General features: G+C 36.2%; 4 protein-coding genes and 1 non-coding gene across 6 annotated transcripts; 4 read left to right on the top strand and 1 right to left on the bottom strand.

Moving 5' to 3' along the window:
- The first annotated feature begins 7 nt into the window (after positions 1-7).
- mRpL11 (mitochondrial ribosomal protein L11) lies at positions 8-916 on the top strand. Its single transcript, XM_065482554.1, has 3 exons — positions 8-264; positions 327-516; positions 576-916. The coding sequence occupies exons 1-3, from the start codon at positions 130-132 to the stop codon at positions 839-841; spliced, it is 591 nt and encodes a 196-aa protein (XP_065338626.1). The 5' UTR covers positions 8-129; the 3' UTR covers positions 842-916.
- A 490-nt stretch (positions 917-1,406) lies between these two features.
- LOC135939049 (ribosomal RNA processing protein 36 homolog) lies at positions 1,407-2,624 on the bottom strand. Its single transcript, XM_065483192.1, has 6 exons — positions 2,488-2,624; positions 2,187-2,350; positions 1,998-2,124; positions 1,808-1,936; positions 1,633-1,750; positions 1,407-1,573 (listed from the first exon to the last, which is right to left on the bottom strand). The coding sequence occupies exons 1-6, from the start codon at positions 2,521-2,523 to the stop codon at positions 1,431-1,433; spliced, it is 717 nt and encodes a 238-aa protein (XP_065339264.1). The 5' UTR covers positions 2,524-2,624; the 3' UTR covers positions 1,407-1,430.
- Positions 2,625-4,335: 1,711 nt separating this feature from the next.
- LOC135940237 (uncharacterized) lies at positions 4,336-10,070 on the top strand. 2 transcript variants are annotated; one of them, XM_065485041.1, is made up of 6 exons: positions 4,336-4,692; positions 6,407-6,866; positions 8,084-8,185; positions 8,636-8,770; positions 9,055-9,291; positions 9,704-10,070. In XM_065485041.1, exons 2-6 carry the CDS (start codon positions 6,674-6,676, stop codon positions 9,790-9,792), a joined length of 756 nt encoding a protein of 251 aa, XP_065341113.1. In that variant the 5' UTR covers positions 4,336-4,692; positions 6,407-6,673; the 3' UTR covers positions 9,793-10,070. The 2 variants fall into 2 exon arrangements, with proteins under 2 accessions (XP_065341113.1, XP_065341114.1); XM_065485042.1 differs by lacking the exon at positions 9,055-9,291 and having other exon boundaries at positions 4,342-4,692.
- A 796-nt stretch (positions 10,071-10,866) lies between these two features.
- On the top strand, positions 10,867-14,221 carry LOC135940238 (uncharacterized). The gene is made up of 3 exons (XM_065485043.1): positions 10,867-11,004; positions 12,396-12,673; positions 14,058-14,221. Exons 1-2 carry the CDS (start codon positions 10,908-10,910, stop codon positions 12,659-12,661), a joined length of 363 nt encoding a protein of 120 aa, XP_065341115.1. The 5' UTR covers positions 10,867-10,907; the 3' UTR covers positions 12,662-12,673; positions 14,058-14,221.
- Positions 14,222-15,879: 1,658 nt separating this feature from the next.
- TRNAE-CUC (transfer RNA glutamic acid (anticodon CUC)) lies at positions 15,880-15,951 on the top strand. The gene has a single exon. It is a non-coding gene; the product is annotated as a tRNA-Glu (tRNA).
- The last annotated feature ends 2,577 nt before the right edge of the window (positions 15,952-18,528 follow it).

Here is an 18,528-nt window from a genome sequence, read left to right as displayed (position 1 = left end):
AGCCAATCAGCTGGTTGATTCATCGTTTGCCGGGGCAAATAGGTGATGCATTTGTTTGCGATTTTCAATCAAAACTAGCAAAACCCCGGACTTTCTGAGGTGTTCGTAATAATTTTGCTATTCTGAAGGATGTCGAAAGCCGCTAGAGCAGTAAAAAATGTGAGGAAGGTGGTGGAAAAGATCGAACACAAGAGCAAACTGCGCACCAACATTCCTGCCGGCATGGCCGTTGCAGGTCCACCTTTAGGACCTCAACTGGGACAGGTTAGGCTAAACAAATCAGCAATTAAATAATAAATTATAAAATATTGTTCAATAATTTTCAGAGAGGCATTAATGTTGCGGCCTTTTGCAAAGACTTCAACGAAAGAACAAAGGACATGAGAGAGGGTGTCCCACTGCCCTGCAGAATCTGGGTGAACCCTGACAGAAGTTACAGACTAGTTATCCATCAACCGCCCACCACATTTTTTGTAAAACAAGCTGCTGGAATAACGAGGGCGGCAATGTATCCTGGTAATTTTGTGGCAAGATTTTTTTATGTTTTATAATTAAATAACTAAAAACTTTTATAGGCAAAGAAGTGGCCGGAAAAATCACACTGAAACATGTGTATGAAATAGCTAAAATCAAAGCGCAAGACCCGCCGCAAGAGTTCAAAACCATGGAGAAAATTTGTGCCGACGTAATTGGAACAGCTCAGTCGTGTGGTATTGAAATCGTCAGAGACTACGACCCTGAGGAATATGCAGAGCATCTAAAGGAGAGGGCCGAAGTGGTGGAGCAGCAGAAGAAGGAACTGCAGGAAATCAAGGAAGCCAAGATGATGAGAACTGCATAGTGACTAAGTGTGGTTATCAGTGCATTAGTAATATCAAGAAGTCACCGTTATGTTGTTAGTTTTATCAATAAACATCCCATGATATAAAAAGAAAATTAAGAACATTTTTCCATTATTTTCAATTAAACTCATAATGAAGGGGAAATTGAACTAGCAGATAACTCGCTGAATTTTTGGGCTCTTTAGTCCATACCAACTTTGTTAAAAAATGAATTGCTCGATAATTAGTAATAATGGAATCCCCTCTTCCATTCATGAGATCGAATTAAAAGAGATTTCATTCATTGTTGAGAGGCAATTAAGGAGAGTACCTTTACTCTCCTTAGAGGCAATAATTTAAATAAAAAATTTCTCGAATGGATTTCAATTTCACTGGATTCATCTTGACTAGCACAAGTGCTCATTTCTTTTTTTAATGTGTTGAAAAAGAGATACTGCGTTATGAAATTTGAACAATTAATTGCACATCAATGAAGTTAGCATTAGAGTGCAACTTGGAAACTTAATGTAATATCTGAGGAGCTGTGTGGTCTTCTTCAGAAGAAAATTATTGAATGCAGTTGGTGAATTTTTGTTAACAGAGTTAGCACTATTCTTTATTTTTCAACATTTTGAATTTCTTTCTGTCTTGATGGACTCTCTTCTTCCTTTGCTTCTCAATATGTTTGCTGATCTTTCCTGACTTCTTGAGCTCTTCAAACCTCTCGACAAGTTCTTTAGTTTTCCGCTCAGCTACAAAGTTTAAAACGAATTTAGAAAAGATCTACAAGAGAATTGAAATATTGTATTACATTTGCTGAGGTAAACCGGTTTCTCTCCTCTCTTTGCCATTTCCAATCGCTCTTTCTTTTCTTGCTTTTCCTTTTCTTCCTTAGCCTTTTGAATCTTCAATTCCCGCTCTTGGTTTTCCTGGTTGTTATTATTTTTATTAATCTAAAGCTTTACAGCAAAAATTAAAAGTCTTACCAATCTCTGGATCAAATATTTGATTTCTTCCTTTCTCTTCTGGTTGGTTTCGTGTTTCAACTCTTCCTTCAATTGCAGTTTCTCATTCTCCTTAATATGATTCACAAATCCGTAAGCTTTCTTAAACACCTGCAATCATCAAGATTTGCTTTCAGTTGGATAATATATGCCAAATTTAAGATATTCATACCTTCTCATCAAATTGTCCACAAAGAGAGTCAAATCTTGGATCCCTGGGCTGGAACTTGGGCTTTTTAGGAAGTTCTGTGCTGTCAAAAATCGGCGCCACTTTAATTTTTGACGACATTTCCCTCGGTCTGCAATTGAACCCAGAGGAATTTTTGAATTAAATAAATTAATTAGCATATAAGAGGCTTGCCTGTTTTTATTTGCCCTTTTGAAACTTCTATTCGGGTCAATATTCCTGCTCCTTGAACCTGAGGCTCCAAACATGGCTTCATCGTACTTTTTGGAGCCCAATCGCTCTTTCAGATTGAGCAATTCCTCCATAGTCATGTGTGACAACTCTTTACGGATTGCAGTCTGTGAAAATTTATTAAATTTAGACAAATGGAGTTAAAATTCGTGACAGAAAAGAGAAGAGAAATATGACAATAAAATGCACAAAAAATACATCATGGTTAACTTTATTGGAAAATAATATTGGTCACGGCACTTACCCGCTCATCATCCATGTCTTCATCTGAACACGACATGATTTCAATTTTTTATAAAAACTCTTTTTAAAGGTAATTTAGCGAATTCAACACAATCGCAGTACATGCTTTTACAACATAAACAAGCGTGGTGTGGTGTGGTAAACAACATTGTGTGTGGTAGGCGTGTCTGTTATAATGTTCTTTAGACCAAGCTCGAATTTGATTGGCTCGCTGACTTTGAGATCATTTCAAATAATCTAAACCCGGGAAAGAGGTTAAAAGTAAAAATATATTATTCCTAATAAAAGCTAAACGTATTATCTTTTTCGCACACTTCTCGATTATTTACACTACTTGATTTTTCTATGAGAATAACATTGTACCGAAAAAAGTGGTGGTCGAAGATTGTACTTTTACTCAATAATATATATACTTTAATTTGGGAAACCAGTTATAAATAATGAATATATGATTGCACTTTTTGCAATGTCAATTATACTAAAAACTATCTTGTCGTGTATCAAGATTCCAAATTAAAAAAATAAACCAATAAAATATTATGCAAGTTTTTAATCCATTCATTTAGCAAGTCAATTGCCTTTATTTATTCAAAATTATTTTCATGATATTTTCGTCATTTTAATTCTTCCTCTTATTCTCTTCACTGTATGAAACTTCTAGAAAAATAAATGCTTATATGACTAATCAAATAATGTGTACAGTAAATTAACTTTATCGAAATAATGGGTTATAATCTTACAATTTTCTACAAAAACATGTTTCCAAAGAAGATATATTTGATTCCGTCCATTAAATTAACGTCCCCCATTTTTGATGAGAAAAACGGAGAATATTCTTTATCTTCCTCTCTTCCTTATATAAATACGAGCAGCAAATGAAAAACAGATTGGTTTCTTTAACAAATTCTAGAAGAAAAAGCTAGCCTAAAATGCTCTCCAAAATTTTCGTTATCGCATTAATTTGCGCAATTGTTGTTCATGAGTCATTGGCAGCACCACAGACAGACACCAGGACGTTAGCTGGAAACCAGGACAAGAAAACTCGTGGATTTTTTGGTATGGAATTTAAATAATTTTAATTTGTTGCTTGTTTAAAGATATTATTTAGGAGTTATCCGCCGCATATTTGGCCACGGGTGCCCTGAAATTCCCCTTTGCCCCATTGATTGCTCCGTCGACACCGCAGTGGTTCATGGCTACTGCTGCGGATGTGCGCGATTTTACGGTAAATTTCGCATGGACTCGATTTACTTCCTATATATAGCAATGTCTCAAATTTTGCAGAGCGCCTCCCTGTCATTTGTCCGGATTGGCTGCAGTGTCCTCTCAACCCACGAGAACTCTGCGGCGAATACAGATTTGCCATCGACTGCTGTTGCGGCACTCCATACTTTTAAAATTGTACTTCATTTAAAATATTAACTCACCGATTTTTTTTTTAGATAAATTTTGCTGAGTTATATTGTTGAAAATAAAATGCAAATGAAGAAAGCGTTGTAAATTATTTGCTAAGATTTTCTTTAAAAAAATGCAACATTGTGAAATTTTATCGTGTGAATCTTTCTTTCATTTATAGTTTTCCATTCCAGTTTTTGTTAAATATTTTCCAATTCTTTATAAAACTGATAAAAACAGCTTTCATCAGCAGCACCAAACACATAACCATTCTTTCAAATCATCTATAACATTTAACATCGTTTAAACCTACAATCCTAGCCAATAACAATTTAAAAATTCGAAAGATAAAGCAACTACTGTTCTAACTTATCTACATAAAATATGAATAAAAGTGGAAATTGATCGTTGCCTTTGAAATTTAGAAGTAGTGGCGCCGAGGAGAAGCTTAAGATATTTTAAAGGTTGATAAAACGATTGCATGTGCTGCACTTAAAAATGTCTCACTCGCCACGGCAACGTGTGCTTGTGAGTGCGCGCAGATAAAAATAAATGCGGCGGCCAGATGATCCTCCAAGTGGTTTGTTTGGCGAACGAAACCGCACAAAGAGTGCATAATATAAGCGAGCGCGCACACTGTCTCTACGTCAAATTTACATCCTGGAGTCTGGCACGCTCTGCTCCTGTCGCTTTTATCACACAAAACCACACACGCCTTGACGTCTGGCCAGTGTCGCCGGAGCAGGCGGTGCCGTCTCGCGCTTCCGACTTTCAGTTTTTCGCTTTTTTAGCGGACGCACAACAGAAAAAGGTAATTTGTAATTTTGAAAACTATCTATCTCAGGGAAAAATGTGTGAAATGCTTTTTAAGAAGTTTAATCTTGTAATTCTCATACTGGTTTTCTGAACTAAAAAGCACAATTTTTGTTTACACTTTTCACCAACATATCAAACAAGTGAATAAGGAGTTACAGTAAAAAGCTAAACTAAAGCAATAACAGGAAACGCTAAGAGCATTCCTTTTATAAATATTTTGCCATTTTCTTTCAACAAGTTTAGATTCAAAATTTGGTTTTTTACGGATCAGCAGGGCAACTGTGCCCCATACATCCACATCCAGAACACAACAAAAATAAAACAAAGCATTTTTTTGTATTTGATAACAGAGGAAACAGTAAAATCAGCCTATCATATCAGTATTTGGCAAGAAATGTTTGGCTCACTTAATGTAATAAATATCTCGGCACATTATTACGGAACAGATTTATTATTATTTTTTTTTTATTGAGCCTTTATTTCATCAGTTTTAGAAAAAAATAGAATGCAATAATTTCATCTGCCAGTAGTACAATTGGAAGTAACAGAGAGTGTGTTTTGGTTTCCTCTCGTCGAGCACTCAAATCGAATGAATACCAAATTAAGGGTCGTTGGTCAAGGTCAAAGGTTATTACAGGTCATTTTATGATTTTTTTCCTGAATGTCAAATCCAGCACGATTTTAAGGAATCATAAAGCACCCTCAAAATTTGCCATAAAGTACATGTGAAATTACAGAGAGGTGTTTACTATTTCGAACAACACAAATGATATCGCCGATGTTTTCAATATCATGACTACCAAATCTCGGCCTCTAACCATCAGAAATGCAAAACCTGTACTCCATTCGACTAGTCTTGACCGCTCCTAAAGCAATGGAGATATTTAAGGATTTTCACATCAACACCTTTCAACCCTTAGATAAAATTGGTGTGGCGAAAATGTTCCACAAAACATACTCACTCATTGTCTATATATAACACTTTCACCTTACATATTTTCTTAATAATTTTAAAGTTTCTTTTCATTTTCCTACAACAGAACAGCGTAATTAAAGCGTACCACCGTGTTTCCCTTTTTTAGCATAAGAGTTAAAGTATAGTCATTTGGGGCTAAGTTTTAAGCACCCTTAACACATTTAAAAGCAAGGGGAGATCGAGACGAGTCGTGCCATTTGCGGTTTCGCATGTCCGACGCCTAGAAGCTAAGATTTGGCAGTCATGATATTAACTAAAAATAAAAATATTTGTACTGTTTCCTAAGTATCAAAAAGTTGAAGTTTCTCGAACACAAAAAAGGACGGCACTCTTAAATTTGAATACGAGTTATTTCGTGCTTTGGGACTACTTTTGAACTTGGATAAAGGTCGCAAAACACACTTAGAATTTACCACCAATGAATTTAAATTTGGTTTCCGTTCAATTGGGCTAAGAAATAAAAATCCTAAGCTCATACCCCTCTTTTTTAAAACAAATGCATGCTTGCGGATTATAAAATGCGTTCTCAATATATCCTAAATTAAAACATGGTTCAAGATTGAATTTGTCTTTAAATAAAATAAACATCTTTATAGCCTATAGGCTGATACATTTTACATAGTGCTCGAAATGAGTCAATATATAATCAAATCAAAAACATAATTAGGAGCAAACAAATAATTTGTGCAAATTAAAAAAATTTAATGAAATCGTCTTTATAACTGTTTTCTAGCCTGCACCGGCTGTGCTGCGCGAATGCGATAATTTGGAAAAGCACTACTCTTTTCGTGTGCGACGGCCCTTTGTGAAAAGTGAAATTGCGGGCACCAATTAGCATTAGCGAAAGAACGGTGAAAAGAGTGCGTCGGGCGGTGCGAGCGGCGCGTGCGAGGAAAAATGTGTGTTGGACCCCTGCTAATCGGTGATAACGAGGAGGTGTGCTTTTGCGCCCGTGGCCCACAATTGCTGCCCGGCTTTCGAGTGCACTAGAAAGAAAGAAATGCAGCCGCTGCTGCTGTTGCTCATGACCACCCTGGTCGGCCACCTGGACGCCGCCACCGAGGCGCCCACCCCGGAGGTCGTCACAGGCGTTGTGCAGGGCGTGGACGAGCGTACCAACACCTTGATCGACCACATCGTCACCAAAAAACAGGCCATGGATGCTGCCCTCAAGCTCGACACCACCAAACTTGGTCAGTGCAGTGTACAGACTTACTTTGATTTTTTTTTCAAAATTACTAACTCAGTAAATGCATCATACTTGTTTTTAAATTTCAGTAAATGCTAGAGATTTTTTTTACCTCAATATTCCTTGAAAGACTGAGAATTGATATGAGATTTTGAACCACAAATAAGTAGGTTATGTTAATGTAGAGCATTCATTCAGTATGAGGATTAGATAGTGGTTAGAACAATTTTCTGATTGGAACTTCTCATTGAAAAGTAAATAATTCGTCAGGAAATTTTAAATTTCTTCACAAGCTTATTTCGGTGAGTGAACTTTTACCAATTCAGAGATTTGGTAAATTAGGTCAAATTCAGTCACTTTCTGCCCATTTAGTTTTATATTGAATTTTAATTCTCAATAATTTGCTGTTTTTTGTGTCAGCAATAGTTGGCAGAGCGCAGGAAATATAACCAAACCGCAAAATATCTCAAGTTTTAGCAAAAATAAAATTTAAAAATAATTGATTCCCTAATTTAATTTATCTATGCCGCACAGTAAACTGAATTTTCACTCCATTTTCGATTATCGTCTTAAAACTTGTCTGATTGAGGACACTGCAAAATAAAACCAGTGATTCTTGTTGTTGTTTTCTAACAAAACATACATGTGACATTCCAAAGTTGATTACGAAATATTGTGCTCCTTCCGGGGCTTGAAACTACCACAAAGTGAGCCGAATGCTGGTTTAAAAAGGAATAAAAAACGGCAAGGTGTTTAACGAGCGTTTATATTAAATAGCAAAATTAAAAAAGCTCAACAGCAAGTAGATCGATTGATTCATATTTAACCTAAAGAAGGTTTTTTTGCCATGTAGAGGAAACTTGTTCTCAGCTGAAGTTTTTTGTTATTGCGTATGATGAATCATCCTCTTGAGCAACACGCATTTTAAAGGACGCACTGAACTATTTGTTTTAAAAATAATTAATCAATTTTCGTCTCACTCACTGACATTTTTTATTCGCAAATATTTATTATCGTGTAATGCGCTGCTATTCTGTTTCCTCCTTGCACTGCAGATAAGAGACATGAAAACAAAAACTTTGAAGAAAAATGTACAAGGTGTACCAACACGTAACGTGTTCCGCACTACATCAAATAATTCAAATATGAATATTTCCTAATAGTTGTTAGGTTTTTTCTAATCATAGCTTATTCTTAAATAAATAAATAAAATATATTCAGGAGTGAGTGATGCAATCGGATGCGGCAAGTGTTCCTTGGAAGAGAGACTTTACTGCATGGACACGGTGATCAGCGATCATTGCTGTTGCGACAAAGACACAGGTGAGGTTTTAAACTATAACCAAAATTGGACACATATTAGGAAAATTGCACCAGCACTAAGACGGGCCAGAGAGCTGCGCCTAGCTGTTTATTTTTATAACGACCCTCTTAAACACTTATAATTAGTCCGTCGAGGAAATTTTCGCTGAATTCGGAAGCGTTTGAAATTCTTTCGAGAAGCTATTTAAAGCTGAATGTTTAATCACAGTTAGCTCGTTTCCAATCTGCTTCTCACTACGACAGCTAAAATAAATTTTTTTTCATACTTGTAATTAGAAATAAATAAATAAAATAGGATTGAATTGGAATTTGGCACTGTTTATTTCAAATTTTGTCATCAAATAAAGGCTATTAATAGACACAGTTCAAAATATATTTCCAAAAGTTTTTTTTTGTGAAATATTATAAGAATGAATAGAGAGCTGAGGATATTTTTAATATGCATTTCAGAACCTATGCCGTTCGTGCCTCACAAATGTAAAATCGCATTGCCACCGTCGCCGCCTTGCTTCCCAGTTGCAGGAAACTGTGGAATATACAGCCGGATTTTCGAGTGCTGTTGCAAACACATTCTGCAGAAAACCTGTGAGTAAACTAGGCCACGACTTGTCATTTTTAAACATTTCATCATGCTCTTTTTGCATCTAGAATTTGTCGGCTACAAGTAATTTCAATATGTTTATTCTGGATATTTAATTTAAAAAAATGACTGATCTTGAAAACTCAGCTGCTAAAATCTTCTAACTGTTTTGTCTAGACTCTTTTCTTCTGACAATTTCGCGCTTATTGCCACATTATATCGCACCCTCATTTTGACGAAGCTGCTTGTCGATTCCATCGCATGCTGGTTTTCACCCCATGATTTTCAGTTCCATCCCGCCCCACGCACAATGGTTTGCTGGCCTCTCTATTCTCCATGATCGGCCTTCCACTGGATGATAGAGAACCTGGTGGGGACCCAGTGCCCCACCGTCCCGAGACCTTCGCCCAATCCTCATCCCAGTCCTCCTCTCAATCGTTTGCTGGTTTTTACCCACCAGTGCAAGGTTACAACGGTTCGTTTGCCCTGGCGGACGACCCTTCAAGCCACGTAACGTCATCGGCTGGTTTGTCCGCGTTTTTTCAACTTTCACCAGCCCAAAAATTGCAATAATATCTGTCTTGAAACTGTCGTAATTATTTCCTAATTTTTTAAAACTGTAAGAATGAATTTTTTGTTGAAATAATTTTATAAAATCAGTTCACAGGTAAAAATTAGCACAGCAAAAATAAAACTGTTTCATGGCAAAAAATAAATAACACACGTCACCGGCTGGCAGGCCACCCGCTCGACACGCACGCGTGGCGGCACAGCTTACTCGTCGCGGCGGGCTTCACACTCACACGCTACATTTTGTATTTTTGCTCGCTGCCTTGTTGTGTTTTTTAATTTGGCGGACTGGCGGCGGCTGTCCGCTTGCTTTCTTTGTTTTTCATAAATTAATGGCGGAAAGAGTAATATTAATATGAATATTGCAGGGCACAACAAATTGGTATCAGGCGCACATGTGGCGCGAGGAGGTCTCGCCGCACTTCTCGCAACATTGCCAATGCTGCTCCTCAGGTGATGACGTCACCGCAGAACAACAGGTCTGGCTGTGCACTCTCGCTCGTTTCAGCGAACAATTTTCACCGCTTTGCCAAAAATGTTTGGACTCATGTGTGCGAATGATTAAATTTCGCATGATCGTCAAATTTTAATAAATGAAAGTTCCTCGATGCCCTCCAACCGTGTTGGAAGAGAATTTCTCGGCTTGTTAGATTTGTTTTTGATTAATTGGGTGTATAATGTTTTCGAATGTTGTCGTTTTAGAAGGAAAATGATTAAAGTAAGTTATAAAAATTATTTAATGCATTTTTATTTTCAAAAGTGTATTTGCACGAATTTTCCCTCATACACGGACTTTGACAAGATGTTGGTGAGTGAAATATAAAAAATATCTCCCCTTGAATTCGAACAAGGCCTTCAATAAAAATTTATATTTTAAATTATTCGCTCTGAAAGGGTGTAATTATGGCCCATGTTTTGGGGATTTAAAGCCTGCCTAATTTTAATTGAAGAGGTTATAAAGAGCAGAAATGTTACTGTGAACGAGACAAAAATTTAGCGTTTTTAACTTTCACATACAGCAACGCTATTTTCTAAATCCCTTATTAATTTGTAATAATTTTCGAATTGCATCGATTTTTCTTTAGGTTTCGAGAATTTCTTTTGTAAATATTGAAAAATTAAAACACGATATTTCATTTGTTGAGAGAAGAAAACAAAAAATATAACGCAATCTGTATAGTGTAGCATTTAGATAGCACCTCCATTGACCTCCATTGGATAAATTAGTGCTGATTTTGTGACGATTGCCGAGTGCATGAATTTTTATCATCTAAAATAAAAAAAAAACATAAAAACTATTTTTCAGATGAAATCCTCCCCTGCAGCCGTAAGATAAAAATATAGATATTAAATCTGTCGTCAAGGGGCGCGCTCGAGTCTTGATATCCAGCGTCCCCCGACGGCAGCAACCCCTGGGGCGGTGCCAGGGTTTTCCCACAGCCTCTTGATACACATCCCGCCAGGTGTCGTCGACCTGCCGTGTACTGCGGTCACGTGACTCGTGAAAACGGGGCATCTGTGACCGCGGATGCCGACCTGCCGTCCGATATCTGGAGTGTCTTCTTCGCCACGATGACGCGAGCACTCGTTTCCGCAGCCCTGCTGCTCTGTGCCACGGTTGCCTTGGCACAGACCTTCACCGTTCTCCAGGGTAGCAAGGCATACACAGGTATTTTTGGCATTATATTTATCATGCTCATTCTTTTGCCAGAGAAAAAATTAACTGAAATTTGTGCGAGCAAATTTTTAATCCGACGCTCGATCTTTATTAAAATAGGTTTTTATTTGTACCCAATTAAAATGTCCCACTGGATTTCAGCACAGATTGATTACAAATAAATATTTTTTTTTTAAAAAAATAACAAATTTCTTCTGCAGAAAATTCAATAAAAATTATTTTGTATCAGGAAAAGCTTAAAATATTCGCGTACTTCATCAACAAACTAACAACCTATTATTTTTCCTGTTTTGAAAACAGATAATTTTTTTGTTATTTAATTTCCATATGAAACAATTTAAATTCAAATAGAGGTGGTATATTAAATGATGAACGAATGATCACCCGTTGGTTTCGTTCTTTTAAGTACATGCAAATAAATCTGCGTCTCTGAAAAGGGTCAAGATGTCACTCGTAAGGTTGCTACAGCGTTGCTACAACCGGTCTTGAGACCAAGATGCTCATCTAAATGACCTGCCAGTGCTGAATAAATTTGAACTTAAATTCAAATCACATTTCAATCCGATTTAAACAGTTATTTGTGAGGCAAAAAACTCAAAGCAAGTAGTATCTGTCTATAGCGCCTGTTAAGGGATAAAATTGTTACAACTTCCTAGTTTCTTACGTTTTCCATAAATAACTGTGAAAAGAGGCAACTCTCTCGCGTGATGCACTGCAATGAAAAACTTGCTATGCAACACAACTCAAAAGGATTAATAAAATATTCTCTATAACGATGCAGAAGTGTGTTCCAATCCTTGCGCGATGAAGCCGTGCAAGTATCAAGGTTGGAGAAATACGTATGTCAAGTTCAATATCAATTTTGTTGCAGACCATTGAGAAAAAAAACATCCGAAAATCTCGACTTCTCATCAAAATTCTAGGTTTGCGAAATTTAGATGATTTTAAAAACGATAAAAGTAACTTTCCTAGATGGGTTCAGACTTTATGTTATTTTTCACCTAGAAATTTTTATCAATATTTCAGAGGCTGCCATTCTCTTTCACAGTTTAGCCAAAATAGCTTTTACGTGTAAGTCTGACGGCTTCACTAAAGCAAAATTTTGATTATTTTTTTTTTCGTAAATGAAAAAAAATACAAAATCAATCAATGGGGAAATTGTGATCTGAAGCTAAATTTTCGTCATTATCGAAATGAGTGATAGGAAGGGTTTGATTAAATTTCAACTTAAAATTGACTTTTTTATTTCCAGAACCACCAGAAACATTTTGAATTTATTGAAAGCCCACCAGAAAAATAGAAACCTAATCACATTTTAGAAAGCACTTTGTCAGATTAAAATTCAAATCCAAGGTCCACAACGTATTTATTTGTGATTTCAGCCTTGTTCAGACAGAGCCTCAACCCGCTGATGAGGCAAAACTACTGTCCTTACTGCGATTCCTCCGTGTACGGCTACTGTTCGGACAAACTTCTGCATGACGCGTGCTGCTGCATCGGCGGCGGTCCTCCATTTGGTGTCCGATCAGGCCGTCAGCATCATTTGCCGCCCGAGTGTCGTTACGCCGATTGCAGTTTTCTGCACGCGAACACTTGCCAGGAGCACAGTTTGATCACCAGGTGTTGTTGCAGCAATTTCGTCAAATAAACGAAAACGCAGGTATTATTTCTTCAAAAACTTTTGGTCGCGATAAACTTATCAGGGTGAACGGCTTTGCTCGCGAAAAAGACACGTGCGCGCTTTTCACCGTGCAGAACTGGGTCATCACGATGGACCCGAACAGTTATACTCTTTATCTTGCTGGCCCATTGACTGCTCCACCTCACTCCTTTCAAAGTCCCAAACAAAAGCAAGGAAATTGCAACGAAACTGACCATCAACCGTTATTATACGGGTTCGGAGCTGTCTTTTAATTGGCACAAAATACACTTGCGTACGATTTGTGCTGACAATCAGTAAATGGACGGTAATTTTCTACAGAATACTTCTATTTAACCGGTTAGTCTTTAGTTTTTAATCCTATACACGGGTTTCTTACGCAAATTTACCAAAAAATAAATTAAATGATAAAATAATAAACAATTGAAATTTATTGAGCAATTAATTTCGGCTTCAATATATAATAATCCCATTTATAAAATTCAGGAGAAAATTGCCCCTCATCACAATATTATTGTAAATACATGAATCATTTATAGATAGAACGATTATTGCTACACCTATGCACCTTCATTCGCTTGGTGTTGTAATACAGTTGCTTTTCACTCAGACACAGTTGCTTTTGCTCAGACAAAGAATGAAGGATGAATAAATTGTGAGCAGTACGAGTGCACTTTTATAAGTCTTGATGAAATAATAATGTCTCGGGACTGACATAACAACAATAAATCAGTCTGTATATACGTTCGATGCAGCGGTGACATGGTAAAATTACGAAGTAAAAAAGATATGTCCAATGAAATTAAGCTTTTTTAAGTAAAAAAGAGTTCTTTTAAAGTTGTGTGATTTGATTGGCATATTTATCTATATTTTTCGGGAAATTGTTTAACCAATCATCGCCAAAATATCAACGGATCGAAAACTAAATCAACGATCTGATATTTTTTTTTTTAATCAACCAGATATTTCTAAAATGCTTTTTTCTTTTCAATCTGCTGTTGAATTATGACTAAGATAGAGAGCAACTATTTTTCCTTCAGGTTCATCTTGTTACAATTTCCTTAAAATAACTTTCCGTCGACCACAGCATTAACACGAAATATACGGTGATTATAATTACACAATACTGTAATTAAATTACTCTCCAGCGTAGACTTGCTAGTAATGGAAGCCGTCGGTACACATCTCAATGAAATCCGATCTGTCAAGTTAATTATAGATTTATCACTTTGTACGAAAGCGGATATACGAGTAAAGGTAGAACGTATCGAATTTCGTCAACTGTAAATGGTTATTTAGAAAACACACACAATTCTGCATTTGGCTTAGAAAGTGTCATACTCTAAGATTAAAATTGTATTAATAAACACTTTTTGAATTGCAGGATCAACACAAATTAAACGAAGAATGATCGATGGAAAAAGATTTTACTGACTGTGAGGAGAAAAGAGCGAACTGGAGTGCTGGACCAATCAGAAGATTTTAATTTATATTTAAATTATTGAATAAACCTTACGATGTTGTACCAAGATGTGATGTGTTGGAAAAGCGTGCGTGTATCATTTTACATCTCCTTGCGCTGCTGGGAATCGTCGGACAAGTGGAAATAACAGCTAGAGCGATTGTTTAATTACATACAACTACTTGCCGTTTCTTTTGCAACAATGTGACAGTTCCTGGATTAATTATAAAGAAAACGCGCAGCGCAGTTATATTGCCAGCGGCAATGTTATATGTATTATTGCATAATAATCTTCCTCGATGGCTTGGCGATTTTTTCAGTCAATGTTATTTTCATTTGATTCATATTCATGTGTTTTAATAATTTCGACAAAATAACAACCACAGGAGTTGACCTTGAATTTCTATTATTGATTTTTGCTGCTGTATATTTTGCGGGCGGAGAGCTACACTATAATAAGCGGTTATGCGTCAATTCCTTGAAGCATTTTGTTCAAATAATAGTTTCTGGCTTAGAGCATAATTGAGACTAGGTGGTAAATTTGCTCTTTGTAAAGCTTTTGCCTAAATTGAACTCAAACAAGACTGGTTTCCGTTGGAGAAGAATTCACCATGCGACACGTGCTGTTAATATCATTATTTCATCTAGCTTCTGAAAAGAGACACCCGACAAGTGGCAAAAATAGGAAATACCGCGGTAAAAGGGTTCAAAAGCCTTAACAAATACGACAGTTAAATATGTTACATCTTCTTCTAATTACATGGGAGTAAAACAGAACAAAAGAGAAATTTTCCTACAAAGCAAATTTAAATTTAGAAAGAGCCAGTCCTAAGATACTGTAGAAAAAAGCTTGGGCAAGTGCAGATGCATATTTGATTGCGGATGGAAGGGGAACAAGAGAACACAAAAACAAGGATTGTGACACTTATTTTGAACATTTTGTGTGTAGCCTTGCGCGTGTGTGCAAATGTGGAGATGCTGCCAATTGGGAACGCGTCGCAGGAGACAAGTGCGAGAAAGCAGGAGTGACCCGTGCCAAGGCCGTCGTGTAGCGTGCAAGGAGCAAGGAGCAGCGCGTGTCGCCGCTGCTACAGCCACACTACAACACCTGAGCTGGATGCTGCGGATCCCTACGAACAATTCTTCAATTCCACATCCATCATGAAGCTTTTGCACAAAATTACTCTCAACAACACTATTCATACCACACTTAAGGCGCTTAAAAATTGACTGATCTTAAACATGTCGAGAATGCACTCCTTATAATTTGCAACAAAAATTATCAAATTCACTATTGTGTGCTATTCGAGCAAATATTTGAACATTAAAAACGGTTTGGTCTGTAGCAAATCAGTCGAATTCTTCATAAACACCGTGTTTTGCCAGATATCGAGCTAAGAATGTTTTTTTAGTATCATTGTTACCTCTCGTTTAAAGTCAATTGGTAAAAAAAACAGGATAACAGATCAGGAAAAGGTAAAAAGGTTAGCAGTTAAATACTACGAAAAGTAAAATTATATTTGCAATTTCTACTGTAAGTTTTTTGAATTATTTCGGGTTGAAAATTGAAATAAAAAATTAAAGGGTAATTTATTTCATGATAAAGAGTTGAATTGTATTAATTATTATACAAATAAGTAATTTTAATTAATATTTAGTCTCTCCAATGATAAAAATTATTTTGAATTTACGCAAGCAGTCTAAACCATTTATTAATACAAATTTCCCAGTTCCATTTCAACAGTCCGGTATGGTCTAGTGGCTAGGATACCTGGCTCTCACCCAGGAGGCTCGGGTTCGATTCCCGGTACCGGAATTTTTTGTTTCATTTTTACTTGCTCAAAATATATGTTATTTTTCTAGGGTTCTTCATAGTTTTTGCACGATGAAAAGTAATTGCACTGCGATAATTATGACGCTGAAATATTTTGATTTTAAGGAAATGCTTTAATATTATTGTATTTTCAGGGCAATCAAAGAATTTAAATATAATGTTTACGGGTGCATGAACACACAGTTTACTTGAACCAGGGTTATTTTAAATTCTGAAAGATGTAACCAAAATTAGCAAATTAAAAAAAAACGAGTTGCCAAGTTAAATATCACCGTATTATTATATTTTACGGTTTTAAAAATTCAACTTTTTTATGCTTGCTCTTCTTTAACCGCTTTAACCTTCCTGCGCTATCACCAGTGGGTCAGATATTCAATTTCTGAGCAATAGAGTGGGAAAATAATGCAAATCCCGTAGTTTGCAATTTATAATTAATTATTGGCGATATACGTGTCACGGCCAACTTGCTTTGCAGATCTGACGTGACGTCATGCATACGATTTAATAAAATAAGATAATGTAAGTAATCATTATTGCACATTTTTTTAAGAGATATAACCCATTTAAGTGTGACCCATTTGGACTCGAGAGAATCTTCCAGAGAAAAAATTTATTTATTTGGGAAGCGGCGCCAAAACCGCTTAAGAAATTTCTGTTGTTCTGGTTTCGGTTGCTTTTCCACACGTGGACCAAAATCTGCCCTTCACCGTCAACGCCTTTCAGGTGCACCGACCTTCACATAATTATGTTGCTACTCCACACGACACGTGTCGCTCGTTTTTGACCAGCGTAACTTTTGCTTTTTCACGCACGTGTCACGCGCCCGTCGCACCAGATTACAAAAGAAGAGGCCAAACTAATTCACATTTTTCTTTCACAATAATTGGTTTTATGGATATTACAGATAGTTTAGTCCACATTTTCTAATTAAGTTACAATTAGTTTGTCTTGTTGATCTTAATTTTTGTATGCAGGCGGTCTCATTGAAAATAGAAAGCGTAAAGATTCGTAACGAGTTGTTTCCTTGATAGGGAAATGTTTTGAGACTGAATTTACTTGAAGATCAATAAAGAGCGTTTGCTTGTATCATAAAATCAACTGACAGTAAAGAAAATATTGCCAAGCAAAATATAGAAAAATATTTAAAAATCAGAAGGCACGATTGAAATTCGATTCTTCCTTCGAGCATGGCCAATTTCTAGCGAGTAATAACAGAGTTTAACCTTTCAAAGAATATAAACCAGTGACTTCAGTAGATGTTCAAGAAGCATCAGCAGCCGCCGCCGTTGTGGCTATGGTTATTTTTCCTCATTCTCTATATAATAGTGATGCTCGCACGTGTGTCCGCGTGCGTGCAGTGTCTACTTGCGAATTGAGCACGTGGCCGTGCAATTATGTAGTTCACTTTACTCGTTTTCTGTTATATCACACGCGTACACAACAAATGCACTGTATCGCCGCCGCCGTTGCCGCAAGAAGGTTTAATAAAAAGGTGATATAATAATTGTAGTGGCGCCGCACGCGCCCCGTGCAGCCTACAATCAGAAAAGTTCCACTTCGCTGTCATTGCTAAAGGGCGAGGATGAGAAAATCCTCTTCACAAGCGTCACTGCAAATCTGCAAAACATTTTGTTTGACACTTTTCTCTTTTCAAACTAGCATTTTCTTTGGCTAAACAAAATGAAGGCAATGATTCGATTTGAGATGCTACTAAAGTAGGTCAACCAACAACCAAAACTACTTCAATAGGATATTTTTGTTCCTTTCCTGACAAGTCATTACCTTTTATTAATTAATACCCAAGCACAGTCAAAGTTCAAAGGTAAACATAGCATAAATATAAATTAAATTATTCTATTCATTTCGCAATTCTGCATATCTATGCTATTATATATTTGCAGACTTAAGAGAGCCCTAGCTCACATGTTTGTGTATTCTTTTCCGTGGTCTAAGCGATTTTGTCTTTTTCACGAGGTATATTGCAAAGTCGCACTTTATAATAGCACAGCGAGAAAATCTCGTTATTGCCAAGTGAAAGACTGAAAAGGATTAGCTACTATTAGCCTAAAAAATTCACTCAATAGTTCGTTGCCCAACAGTGCCTGCCCAAAAGAGCATCGCCTGAAATTCAGAAACTCTCACGTTTTTAGTCGAACCTCTATCATTAAAATGGAAAAATCGGAAAATATGGAGATTTTGTAGTAATTTTACATTAAATTTTTGCAAAGAATTACAAATATTACTTGTGGGGAAAATGTGCTATTTATTAAATTTTGCAAATGCAAATGCGTCAATTTTGCAGTCTATTCTATCTTTATCGACTTTTTACTATATATATATATATATATATATATATATATATATATATATATATATATATATATATATATATATATATATATATATATATATATATATATATATATGAAATACGATTCTAGCAAAAATCATAAGATAGTTGGAACTTTAAAAACGTTTCTAGAAAAAAAACCATTCATTATTTTTAGGGAAACTCTACCCAGCTGGAAGAAAATGAAAACGTACGAAATAAGAAAAAAT

Source organism: Cloeon dipterum, chromosome 3 (genome assembly GCF_949628265.1).
Source record: "Cloeon dipterum chromosome 3, ieCloDipt1.1, whole genome shotgun sequence".
In the NCBI taxonomy this organism is placed as follows: domain Eukaryota; kingdom Metazoa; phylum Arthropoda; class Insecta; order Ephemeroptera; family Baetidae; genus Cloeon; species Cloeon dipterum.
Note: the sequence above shows the minus strand (reverse complement) of the source record. Positions and strands in the feature narration are given on the sequence as shown.